This window comes from Anolis carolinensis, chromosome 3 (assembly GCF_035594765.1).
Source record: "Anolis carolinensis isolate JA03-04 chromosome 3, rAnoCar3.1.pri, whole genome shotgun sequence".
Taxonomy (NCBI): domain Eukaryota; kingdom Metazoa; phylum Chordata; class Lepidosauria; order Squamata; family Dactyloidae; genus Anolis; species Anolis carolinensis.
The window spans coordinates 215,122,820-215,136,917 of record NC_085843.1 but is presented as its reverse complement, the minus strand read 5'-3'; the positions used below and the strand labels follow the sequence as shown (position 1 = coordinate 215,136,917).

The 14,098-nt window shown below is 41.7% G+C and overlaps 1 protein-coding gene across 1 annotated transcript in view; it reads right to left on the bottom strand.

Moving 5' to 3' along the window:
- Window positions 1-13,461, bottom strand: part of ube2d1 (ubiquitin conjugating enzyme E2 D1) — a 49,358-nt gene extending 35,897 nt beyond the window's left edge. The window contains exon 1 of the mRNA XM_003226438.4: window positions 13,213-13,461. Within this exon, the coding sequence (XP_003226486.2) occupies window positions 13,213-13,236 (24 nt within the window). The 5' untranslated portion in view covers window positions 13,237-13,461. The remainder of the gene's footprint in view (window positions 1-13,212) is intronic.
- Window positions 13,462-14,098: the final 637 nt, after the last annotated feature.

The window sequence follows — 14,098 nt, the reverse complement described above, 5'->3', positions numbered from 1 at the left end:
GCCATCTATGGCCTGCACCACCCCGGCATTCTTGAAATCATGATATTGTAATCCTAGAGAGTCGGCATACTCTCTATCGATGAAGTTGTTTGTTGCCCCTGAGTCTATCATGGCATGGATCATGACGGGTCCTTTTTTCACTGACCACAGCGTGACCACCAGGAGAAATAGGACCCCAGTTTGCGGCTCTTGAGTGGGGTTTTTGACCGGGTTGGCGAGCCTCTCTACGCCCGGTCGCTGGCTTCCCCCGCCGGCTTTGCTCCAGCCGCCTCGGCCGTCTCAGTCTCTGCGGAGGACGCTGCCGCCAGGCGGGCGGCGGGCTTCCTCTTGGCTGGACATTCTCTGGCGAAGTGGCCCCCGTTCCCGCAGTACCAACACAGATTCAAACGTTGGCGGCGGGCCTTTTCGGCAACATCTAGTCGGGGGCGCACATTGCCCAACTGCATCGGCTCCTTCTTGCTTCCCATGGGGTTTGGGGCTGGCGGTGGGGATCTCCATACTGGACGTGGTTGAACACTGGCGGAAGTGGGGGGTTTCACTCCGGCTCTTCCACTCTGGCCTCGGAGCCACTGTTTTTTGTTGGCTATTAGGGCTTCGGCTCGTAAGCACTGGTTGATGAGTCTCTCAAGAGTCCCTGGAGGATCCACCTTAGAGATCTCTTCCTGCATCTCGAAGTTGAGGCCCTCACGAAACTGACCTCTAAGGGCTACATCATTCCAGCCGGTGCTCTGAGCCAGCACCCGGAACTCGGCTATGTACCGGGACAATGGCCTGTCCCCTTGGAAGAGACGCCGGAGTTTATGGCCGGCCGCCTCCTCGTCGTCTTCGATCCCCCAGGTCTTTCTAAGGTGATTCAAGAAATTTTGCGCAGAGCTTAGGTGCGTGGAACCCGCATCAAACAGCGCCGTCGCCCAATTGGCCGCAGGCCCATCTAGGAGGCTGTAGATCCACACCACTTTGACATCTTCTTGAGGAACTTCAGCTTGGCGGGCTTCTAAGTACGCCTGGCATTGGCGACGAAAAACATGAACCTTGGAGGCTTCTCCAGAAAACTTGGTTGGTAGCGCTAGGGCAGGGAGACGCACTCCGCGTTCCTTCAAGCCCAGTATTTCTCCCTCCTGCGTTCGGAGAGTATCACGGATTCTATTGAATTCTTCTTGGGAAATGGTGTAACTGGGTGGTTGAGCCTCCGCTCCTGTTCCTGTAGACATTCTGGCCTTAGGTTAATTGGTCCTTAAGGAGGCGGAGTCAAACTGTCAGGACCCAGGCTGCAGAGCACCAATAACCATGCGCAGAGACCAGAACCTATCTAATATCTTTATTAAAGAAATATATAAAGTCAATAAAAACAAGTGAAGAATAAAGTTCAGAAGCAGACCTTTCAGGAAAGGCCAAATATAGTCCAGGAAAGTAATGTCCAATATGAGATATTAGAGTTCAAAGTTATAATCCATTAACCGAAATTCTGCCCAAGGCTTGTTTGGTTAACTTCTTGAGGACAAACATCCTCCAGGTGGAGAGGCTCCGATTCAAGCAGAACCGGTGGAAATCCCATGTTTTCCTCCTCGTCTGCCACAATAGCACTAGGAACGGGACTACAAGGCCCATGAGACATCACACTACAACTACAGTAGTCTCACTTATTCAACATAAATGGACTGGCAGAACGCTGGATAAGTGAAAATGTTGGATAACAAGGAGAGATTAAGGAAAAGTCTATTAAACATCCAATTATATTATGATTTTACAAATTAAGCACCAAAAATCCTGTTTTACAACAAGTCTGCTACTTGTTTGGGAGTGTGGTTGCACTTGTGTTGCTGTTGAGCATGTTGGCCCGCTACGAGTTGGTCCCTAGAGAAACAGCTGTGGATTCGGGTCAGAGGCAGACTGTGTTGGATAATACAGAAGGCTGGCTATGCGAAGGTTGGATAAGTGAGACTTTACTGTATTTCAAAGGTGGGATAGCATGATTGCAAATTACAGAACAAGGTTCATACAGCATGCATTCATGTTTGAGACAGCCTGGCCGCAAGCCTGTGGAGGATTTTCGAGTACCAGCGCACTAAATGATGTTTATTTATAACCTAGAAGTCAAAGTACCTGTTCTGAAATCAATGTTATATGGCCCATAAAGCACAATATTAAAATTTAATATTAAATGTTTTAATGTTTTTTATCTAGCTGTATCTATTGGCATTTTCAGGGAAACTAATCTGAAATAGTTTGAATATTAAGCTCAGCACATTTGTTGTCTACCTATTACATCTCAATAATTAGGCAACGTTTAAAAACAAAATATGGCATTTTTGAATTTGTGTTCTGAGTAGAATTTGCAGTATGCACAAATACTGCTGCTTACTTTATCCTTTGCAGCTATAAAGAAATAGCACAAATGGACAAAACACCATGAAGCAGCACTTCCAATGATGGATAAAAAAATAAAAGTCTTAATAGGAAACATAAATAAGGAGGACTGCCTACCAAGTCTAAGACCACAAGACTGAAGATAAACAATGAGAATCATTCACTCATTTCCCAAACCGCAAATAGAACCCGCAAAATTTAAAATTAGCACTCTAATAAAAGAACAATATTTTTGAAATACTGAGAAGTTTGTTGACCAACTTGGCATTTCAGCAGTGTGGCTCATGACCAGTTGACAAAAGATTCACTATTCATTTTTAATGTCACAAAAACAAAAAAGGGTGGGAAACAAATATTTGGTATCTGCCAAACATTTTACACCCTACATTGGGGTTGTAAATTGTTAGCAGAGGATTTTCTGTCAAGGATATTACTGTGTTTACACTTCAAATGCTCCCTCCTTGCAGGCATTTAATACAGATTAAACACTTCCAATTACCAGCCACAGGACATCCATGCACAACCCACACATTTCCCCGTTAGCTAAACCACAGAATGAGAGAAGCACTAAGGAGATGCTTATACAAAGAGCTGCAAACATATGAAACTATTTAAAGGCTAAGTATTATTATCAATCAGCATGAGTGATTCATCCAAGTGGAGAATATATGCACAGAATCAATGTTGACATGGGAACTTTTTAAGTACAATTTATGAAGGACTAGCCAAATATAGTGCTCAGTGTATGAAAATATTTAATATGTATTTTTTCACAAGTCATTGGGGGGATGGGAAAAACTAGTGCGATGCAAGGAAGAATGTTTTAAGCCTTCCTCTGAGCCTCAATCTTCACAGACACCCCCTTTTTAACATACAAACTGCTATTAGTCCCCAGAAGGAAGGTCAAGTTGTCCTCAGTATTTGGAAAGCAGTAGGAAAGAGATTTTCAGTAGCAAGGAAATTTTTAATTAGACAGTGGTACAATGGGCCTTTGGTAACTACTGAGGTTTGGTTCTGGGACCCCCTATGGATGCCAAAATCTGTGAATGCTCAAGTCCCATTATATATGTGTGTAATAAAATAATATCCCTTATATAAAATGAAAAATCAAGATTTTTCTTAATATTCTCAAGACGTGGATGGTTGAATCTGTGGATGCAGAACCTGTAGATATAGAAAATCAACTTGTACAGAAGGGGACATTAAATTTACACTCCTTGTAGTTTCAATCCTGCTTAGATAAACTGGGACTGCTCAAATTGAAAATGTTTAGAATACTAACTTTTCAAATCAGAGGTTAGCTTTAAATGCCTTTAGTGTTTGGCTGTTGTTTTGGAGTTTTTGCTTGTTTGTTGGTTTGCTGGAGATCAACATTACTGACAGTCTATCCTAGAGGGTTACATTAACAAAAACCTACCCCTGGATCTACTGCCTGTTATATAGGCATATCTGTTTTGGTTGTCAGATTCTGTAACAAAGATATTTCCGCCTAAGCCACTGAAACTGGAAGGCATGAGACTTCCATAAATACAGAGTTCCTGTTTTTGACTAACCAATCTAAATCTAAGCTCTCTCTCTCCCCCCCTCCCCCCCAATTTCAGATACTCTTTACCTGTGTTTCAAAAAAAGTTTAAAGCAGTCAAGGATACAACTGTAACTATCACAGAGATCCCAATAATGCTGAATGCCAACACAGTGATCCTTAGAAGGGTCCAGCTGGATTTACTGCAGAGTTGACAAGTATTAGCATAGTTAGACCTAGTATTAAGCATCCAATGTATGAATCATCATTTTATTGCAGCGATTCCCAGCACTGGTGCAGTTTTTCTTACACTACGAAAGACCTGATCATTGGTCAGCAATCCTGGAAACTGAAAGCCAATGGTTTCCAGATACCCAGATTGGAACTATTGCTCTGTACTTTCTTTTCTTAATAAGTTTTTGTTTTGTATTCCATCAAATCATTGTTTGTTCCAAAGAACCTGTGCACATTATCTTGTATTAACCTGTTCTTCTAAATAATTCCAAAATCCATGCTTATATTGTGTGAAAATTGTGGGAGTTAAAGTCCAAAACACCTGGAGGGCCCGAGTTTGCCAATGCCTGCTCTAGAATAACGTTTTACTGGGGCAATGCCATGAAAGCTGTGAGTGAAATAGTCCCTCCAAAAGTTTTAATTATCTATTTTTGAAAATGTATACCCAGGTGCAAATTTAGAACCATTTAAATGTTGCATAAACCATACCAGATTCTTTATCAATGGAAAACAGAACAAAATTACAGCTCTCCTGAATACATTGTTATTATTAAGTAAATCAAAATTACTATTGCAGACTATCCTTTTAAGATTCAAGATCTAATTTCTGGAAATCTACCTCATGTAGGGCAATTTAAGAGATAACTAGTAACACAGTCTTTATAGTGTTTTGAAAATACTCATTCAAGTCATAGGAAGCCGGTTACTTTAATACAGTAATTCTACAAAAAACACAGTATCAAAGTTCAGCAGTCAGTCTAACTTTGTTGCCTTCCTCATCAATAAGAAGTTCAAGTCCGACATGCATATTAGTAGAAAATATTAATCTCAGCAACCATCTCAGCTCAGTGTACTCTATACAATGTCCCTGAGCTATTTTTATAATGCAGAATTCCTGACTTAATTTGCATGACTACATTGTTAGTCATATTTGGTTCCTTTACATACACATGCTAAATTGTTGGCCTGCAGCAAGTTCCTCTTAACTGTGGTTTGAGAAATGTTTATACTTTAACTGTTGGGTGTTATCTTCTTACTTTCCAGGTATAACACAGACACTCTACAATTTTAAGCATTAAAATCTTTAGCCTAGTATAGCACAACCTCCTTATCCACAGATTCAGTATCAGGGTTAAATGCACCCATACAACAAAAACAAATGTTGTGTTCTTCACACAATAAGTGTTTATGGGTCTCTCTTGGTCCTCCAGTGTGATTCTGTGGTATGCATCTGGCTCAAGTAAAATTAAAATGTAGGGTTACCTATTATCCACAGTTTCAAGAATCGATGGTAGTATGTCTTAGAATGTATTCTCTGCAAATATTGCGTGGGGGGGGGGGTAATACTGTGTTTTAAATTGAATGAACTGCTGCCTCACACTTATTTGACATCTCCATGATAAAACAGTATTCTTTTCAGACATCCCCACAGACCACAAGGATTGTGAGGCAGAAATAAGACACAGTGCAAGACATAATTACAAATCAAGGTTATATGTCACTCTTCTAAGGGGTTCTGAACAGTAGAGTTAACATAACTTGCCATGACAATCCTTAGAAACAATTATTTCCTCAGTGAACAACACTGTTGAACAAAGATTGTTCCTGGATCTCCCAAATCCTATATTGCCCACTGCACCATGCTTGCATAGCCAGAACACCCTGCTGTATCCAACACCTAATTCACAATTCTTATTGCAATTTGCTCTTGGCATTAAGCCAATAGTCATGTAAAATGGGATGTGGATCTGAAAAAAACTATAAAAATGAAATTGGAGACTAGCCAATTTTGTGTTATATGTGACAGCATACATCAGAATAACGAAACCCTCACACCATATGTTGCTGACAGCAATCCAGACGTACATGAATATTCACATTGCTTTGACAGCACCATACTCTGTGTGTTTATTTATTCCCCCTAATGGAAGTTTTGAACTTTGAGGGCCTCACTATATTCATTCATTGAATACAGGTTGAATATCCACCATATCCAAAATGTTTGGGATCAGAAGTGGTTAGAATTTCTGGTTTTGGAATATCTGCTTTTTCATATACATACATGAGATATCTTGGAGATGGAACCCAAATCTAAACATAAAATGTCTGTAGGTTTCATATACACATAGCCTGAAGGGTAATCTTACACACAATATTTTTTTTAAGTGCATAAAGGTTTGTGTCCACTGAACCATCAGAAAGCAAAGGAATCATTCTCTCAGCCACCAATGTGGACAATTTCAGATTACGAAGTATTTTGAAATTCTGGGTAAGGGATGTTGAACCGGTGGTATTTTGTCTTCTTAATTTCTGGAGTTATGCTTGTTTATTCTATACTATTCTTATGAACATAGCCAGTACCCCACTGAATATAGTTGATCAGCTTCTCTTAAAAGACTATGCAAGGTAACAGCTGAAACAAGAGGCTCGTGGACAATGCACCCCAGATCATGCTCCAGAATAATCTCAAAGGCACAATGTTCACATGCTGGCATTCATCAGTAATCATGAAAAAGACAGTTTGGAATGCAGAAAAACAATGATGAAATGCACCATTTTCTTTCTGAGGACTGCATTTCGGGTCCACGTGTTTTATAAGGTTTAAGGGGCCCTAGCCATTGTACACCTGCTCTTGGAACTGATGTGCTGAAATGCTATCCACTTTTAGAAACCCCACTCTTGCACCCAGAGCTGTTGTCATGTGGAATGTGTCTTCCCAATACATTTCTCATTCTCCAGTTGCATTTTAGAGACCACTATTAAACTACTCTTTCCTCTTTCTTTAATACCCCCCCCCCCTTTCGGATGTATGTTTATTAGTTGACAGAGCCACTGAAGATATTGTGTTGTAAAGCCTCAAATACCAGCTGACAGCTGGAAAGAGGACAGTGTGCAGTAATTATTATATTACTTCCAGTTTCAGAACATAATCATGGCAAAGCATCAGAGGCTGAATGGAAGGGCCATTTGTCATTTGTGCGAGCTTTGCCATATCAGCTTTGCCATAAAGGTTAAAAGCATGACATCATCTATAATTAGAAGAGATTGGCATAGTACTGCAATATTCTACCATGAAGAAGAGTTATTCAGCTAATCTCCCCAAATGTATTTTGTTTAGATTAATAGCTTTCCTTTGAATCTTTACCACTTAATACTACTCCATTCTTTATTAGTTTTTCTGGCTTGTAGTCACAACTTGCTGTATGTCTAAAGGGGCTCTGCAGATAAGAAAAGGTGAAAAAGAAACTTAGCACCTTGGTTTTGGAGGGGGTTGTCTTGAGCCAAATGTATTGCCAATCCTTCCGGTACTGCTGGAATATAAATGTGAACAGTTCTGGGCCATCCAATAACTCATTCCTATTCAATGATCAGACCTTTAGAAAGTAGGGAAATGCTAGAATAGGGCGGATCCACCACATAAATGTCATCAAACAAGAAATGTTGGAATAGCACTTGTAGCTCTGGAGTAGCCTCTAAATAATATGTTGGCTAAATAAAGATAGGCAGACTCCAGTTTTGGACTTGATGATGCCAACAAATATCAATTCCAGTATTTATTCTTCCCTTCCCCTCCCACTTTGGTTTGATAGGTACCAATTTCTTTTAGCACTGTGGACACAAGCAGCTGTTGTCACAGGGCCCTTCCACAGAGCCATATAACCCAGAATATCAAGGCAGAAAATCCCACAATATCTGCTTTGAACTGCGTTATCTGAGTCCACACTGCCATATATTCCAGTTCAAAGCACATAATGTAATTTTATTCAGCTGCGTGGAAGGGGCAACAGTCTTAAGAACAGGCAAGTGAATGATAACAAGGATTTGCCCCTCCACTGCTCTTTTACGTTACAGATTCCATAGGATTGTTTTCATTCTTTTATGTCCTTTAATAAATCAGTCAGTTTCTTTTCTGGCAACTATATTGCATCACCTTTGACAATGTCAGGGAAGGATAGCTGAAAGTTTTCCAAACTGAAATGTAAGTACTGCATTTGTAGTCACACAATCGGCAAGGCTCTGGGTAGCCTTTAGAGGCAAACCTTTCCTAGAGTAACAGAGGTTTCTTTGACTCTTATCTAACAAGTGCTTGCAGTGCTAAAGAAGCAGCTGATTTTAAGTTTAAACTTTAGTCATAATTATTTTATAACATCATCAAAATACATTATGCTTTACAGAATAATGTAGGCAAAAGTGATTGGTGCTTCTTCAAAAGGAGATTAAGTTCAGAACACTGGAAAAACAAGAGAGAAGACAAGGGCAGAAAGAGGTGCTTACAGACAATATAGGCAAATTCAGGTCTACATTGCAGTTTAAATTAAATTAAATTAACAAGTTTCTTTAGCTTAGAGTAGAGATCTCAGGCTAAACCTCAACATATAAGAAGAGCCTTGCTAGACCAGACCAAAGGCCTATGTGCACACTTGTTGTTCAAGGTTGTGCTCCCAATGTAGGGAACTGCAAGTTATTTTCATAATGTACCAGGAACAGCAACGTATTTGTGACTGAATACAACCTTTTCTTTTCTGGAATGTTTCCACAAGCAACTACTTTGAGTAGTGCATGTTTAAGAGAAGCTTACTAGCATGACCCAAGTACAACATCACATATTCTCTTGTGTTCCCCAGCTACTGGTATACAGAGATATACTTCCTTTCAACTTGGAAGAAACATACTGCCATTATGACTAGGTAGACGTACCCTTCATCAGTTCGTTCAGCTGCCTTTAAAAGCTGTCTAAATAATAACTTTATCAGATAGTGACTGGTCAAGTATAGGTTTAGCATTTCCCTTCCTTGTTTTTTTTTTTTTTTTTTTTTTTGCATTTTATTTTACGTAAATATTAACATGCTAATTTTAATTTTGTGAAATAAAAATCATTTTTTAAAAAGTATAGATTTAGCATTTACAGTAAGTGCTGTATCAGACACCAATGCTCAACTGTCATGGAAGCTTCACAAAGCCTCAAGCCAATCCCCATGGAGGAGCTTCTGCAACACAGTAATTAGTATAAATTTAACTCTAATCTTGCCTTCTGATCATATATGATGACTACACATTTGAAGCATACTTCTTCTGGACAGAAAAGCAAAGTCCAGAAATAGTTTTAGTTGTAGTATATTGCACACAGTACAAACAAGGATAAGGTCATGTTCGCAAAGGTTTCACTTGTCATAAACCCCCTGCAAGCTTTCCATGACCCCCCTCCAAAGGGTCTGTAGATCCCCAGTTAGGTACCCCTGATATGTACGCAAATACTCCAAAATTGTCTGCACAGGTGGCTAAGAGGGTGGTTCAGTGTCCACAATCTTTGCTTCCTCCACAACATTTTTTAAAACATCACATACACAAATACCTTTCAGGCTATGTATATAAGGAGTATATGAATCGTAACTGTTCTGTTTAGACCTGGGTCCCACTCCAAGGGACATCTCATGACGTACCCGTACTTACCCGAGTCTAGTGTGCCACTGAATCTAATGCGCACCTCATTTTTTAAAAAAACTGAAACCAAAAATATTTGCTGGCAAATGTAATGCAGAAAGTGCACTCTTTGTAACTTGGTCACAAAAGGTGCACATTATGCCTGCTGCCTGTTTATAATTCCTTCTTTAAAAACAAAAGTGTTAGAACCACAAAACTTTCAGCAATGGAAAAGAAAACCCTGGGATGCATCTATGCTGTAGAATGAATCAACTTTAACAGCTCTGGTTCAATGCTATGGGGTCATTGGGGTGTGGAGGGATGGGTGTGTTGTTTTATGGTGTGTGCTGGGGAAGACATTTAATTTCATTGGGCAATAGTAAAATGACAATAAAGCTATTCTATAGTCTATATATTCATGAGGATCATGGAGGATCTGTAGTTTGGGATAATGAGGGCTGCCAAATAAGGTTAGTGTCTCACCAAACTACAAATCCCAGTATTGCATAGCATTGAACCATGGCTATTAAATTAGAGATGACACCTCATATAGAAGCTCCATGTGCTCCTGAAGACGCTTCCCTTTTGCTTTGGCTCAGAACTAAGATTACCATATTATGTGAATCTAATGTGCACCCTAATTTTGGGAAGGTAATTTAGCCCCCAAAAGGTGAGCATTAGTTTCAAGTAAATACGGGTATATGCAAACACTCCAAAATTATTCACATGGGAGATTGAGTGAGGGACTTCTTTGCTTTCTGGTGGCTGCCCCTCAACTCTGGAACTCCCTGCCTAGGGAAGCCAAAATGACCCCCTCCTTGCTGTCCTTGCGGTCCTGGAAGAAGCAATGTTTCTTAAGCCCTTGTGTTAAACCTGGGTCTCCTTTAAAGAGAGAAGAGAAAGGATCACAATAAGGAGTGTTTTTTAAGCCCTTACCTTAAACCTGGATGTCCTCTAAATACAGAAGAGAATGGATCACAGGAAACAAAGTTTCTTAAGCCCTTGCCATAAACCTGGGAAGCCCCCCCCCCCCCCCGCCTCCCAATTGCCACCAATGGTCCACATTGAAAACAAATTTTTCAGCTTCCCAGATTGAAAACGGATTTCTGTCTTCCCAAATTCTAAGCTTCCAAAAAATGGATCGGGAGCCCCACCAAAATCCAGGACACTGAAACGGATCAAGTTTTAATGATAAACTGTAAACTTCAAATTTATGTCTTTTTTCTTTGTGTATTTTAATACTAATATAAATAAGTATTATAATAATTATATGTTAATATGTGGATTTGTAGTATTTTTACAATGTGTATGTGTTTTAATTATGCCACAACCCGCCTCGAGCCACGAGGAGAGGCGGGTAAGAAATAAAATTATTTCCGGATCTGGATGAGGGCAAACAAATTGGAATTGAATTCAAACAAGACAGAGGTACTCCTGGTTAGTTCAAAGGCCGAACAGGGTATAGGGTTATAGCCTGTGCTGGACAGGGTTACACTTCCCCTGAAGACACAGGTTCACAGCTTGGAAGTCCTCCTGGATTCATCACTGAGCCTAAAGCACCAAGTTTCGGTGGTAGCCAGGGGAGCTTTTGCACAGTGAAAAACTGTATGCCAGCTGTGCCCGTACCTTGAGAAGCCAGACTTGACCACAGCTGTCCACTCTCTTGTCACATCACAAATAGATTACTGCAACATGCTCTACGTGGGGTTGCCATCAAAGACTGTTTGGAAGCCTCAAGTAGTCCAACGGGAAGCAGCCAGGTTGCTTACCAGAGCGGTGTACAAGGAGCATACAACTCCCCTGCTGTGTTAGCTCCACTGGCTGCCAGTTTGCTACCAAGCACAATTCAAAGTGTTGGCTTTAGCCTATAAAGCCCTAAATACTTCCGGCCCAGCTTACCTGTCTGAACATATCTCCCTCTATGAACCAGTCCAAATGCTAAGATCTTCTGGTGAGACTGTGCACTTGGTCCCACCTCCTTCGCAGGTGCAGCTGGTGGGGATGAGGGACAGGGCATTCTAAGTGGTGCCTCTTGGCTGTGGAACTCCCTTCCTAGTGAAATCAGATTGGTTCCCTACCCCCTGTCCTTTAAAAAGTTAAAACCTGGCTATGGAACCAAACTTTTGGAGAGTAGTACAGGGCAACCTGCAGCTATGAAGCAAATGGAATGTAATGTAATTGGAACAGCTTCTGGACTATGATTTTGGGTCTACATGCAGTGTTTAACAGCTCATTTAATTTATTTCTATGCTTTTTTGTTTTTTGCTTTTAATGCATGTTTTATGTTTAATGCAGCATTGAATATTGCCAAATTGGAAGCTGCTTTGAGTCCCCTCTGGGGTTGAGATAGCGTGGTGAAAATGCAGTCAATAAGTAAATTATTATTATTAGAAATTGAATGTCCTGTACAGACAAGGGTTCCAATCTCCAAGAGCTTTCTCATGATGAATATACATTTGCAAATACTCCAGAATGGTCCCCACAAGTAGCTGAGAGTAACACTTTGGTTTTTTTTTTAATCATTCAATGCTCACAAACTTCATCCACAAAATGATTTGAAACCTGGTGTATATGATGACCCTTCAATGCAATGTTTAATACTATTATATTTAATCCTGATGTAATGTCTGTATATTTGTATGTTAAATGGCTATGCTGATGCTTTTATGTTAAGCCGCTTTGAGTCCCCTGCGGGGGAGATAAAACGTGGTATAAATATAATAATAATATATAGCTTTTAAAGGAATACATTTTAATATGTGGATTTGTAGTACTTTTACAATGTGTATGTGTTTTAATTATGCTGCAACCTGTCTCGTGCCACGAGTAGAGGCGGATAAGAAATAAAAGTATTATTATTATTAAAGCCTTGGTGGCGCAATGGGTTAAATCCTTGTGCCGGTTGGACTGCTGACCTGAAGGTTGCATTGCTGATCTGAAAGTGGCCAGTTTGCATTCGCGAGACTGGGTGAGCTCCCACCTGTCAGCTCTAGCTTGTGAGGACATGAGAGAGGCCTCCCAAGCAGAATGGTAACACATCTGGGCGTCCCCTGAGCAACGTCTCTGTAGACAGCCAATTCTCTCACACAAGAAGAGGCTTGCAATTTGTTCTCAAGTCGCTTCTGACACAATTAAAAGATATTATTATTGTTGTTGTATGAAATTGAATTTCCTGAACAGACATGGGTCCCATTTCCAAGAGGTATCTCATGATGTCTATGCATTTGCAAATACTCCAGAATGCTCCCCAGGAGTAGCTGAGAGAGTAATACTTTGGGTTTTTTTGGTTTGGAGCATACAATGCTCACAAACTTCATCCACAAAAGGATTTGAAACCTGGTGTATAAGGTGACCCCTCAGGGAATGGATAGAAGGGGTACAAATGAGCAATGCGCTTACTTAGACATGGGTCTGATCTCCAAACGACACCTCACGCCAAGATCCCCCAAATAGGGCTGAGAAGGGCTGCTCCAACCTGAGCAGACAAAGCGAAGGCGACACAAGAGGGGCGCCCTTCCCTTGGAGGCCTTGGCACAGGCTCTCGCGAGATCTTGGGCCTGCCCCCCCCCCCAAGACCCCCCTCGCCAGTCTCCCTCATAGAGGCCCTCACAGCGCGACGCGCTCTCCGCTCCCAACGGGCGGGCGGGCAGGCGGGCGGCCTTGCTCACCTTCTGTATCCGCTTGAGCGCCATGGGGGAGCCCGGGGATGCGGCCCGCTGAGGGGAAGCCGTGAAGGGGGAGCCCAGGAGGTTGAGGCGGCGGCGTCGGGGGCCGTGCTGCGGAGGCCGGGGCCGAGGCGCCTCTCCGCTCCCAGTCGAAGGGTCTTTTGTTTCCGCTTGTACTAATAAGACCCCCCGCGGCCCCGCCCACACCGGCGCCTGCCCGCCAGAGGCATGCCGGGAAGCGTAGTTCCAGAACCACAGCCTCGCCCGCACAGCGCCCCCTGCGGCCCGGCTGAAGTCATGACTCCGCACAGTGCAGGATCTTGGAAATGGGAGAATATTCATTCTTGCTTTTTTTAAAAACCACACGCATCATATTTCTGCCATGTAGGGAAACACAATCAAAGCACTCCTGACAAATGGCCGTCCAGCCTCTGCTTAAAATCCTGCAGAGAAGACAGCTCTGACTGTCAGGAAGTAGGGTTGCTGTGAGTTTTCCAGACTGTATGGCCATGTTCCAGAAGCATTCTCTCCTGACGTTTCGCCCACATGTATGATGGGCATCCTCAGGTGGGCAAGTGAGATTGATATATCTGTGGAAAGTCCAGGGTGGGAGAAAGAACTCTTGTCTGCTTGAGGCAAGTCTGAATGTTTCAATTGGCTTCCTTGATTAGCATTGAATGGCCTTGCAGCTTCAAGGTCTGCCTGCTTACTGCCTGGGGGATTCCTTTGTTGGGAGGTGTTACCTGGTCCTGATTGATTAATGTCTCGAATTCCTCTGTTTTCTGAGTGGTGTTCTTTATTTACTGTCCTGATTTTAGAGTTTTTAAAATACTGATAGCCAGATTTTGTTCATTTTCATGGTTTTCTCCTTTCTGTTGAAATTGTCCAC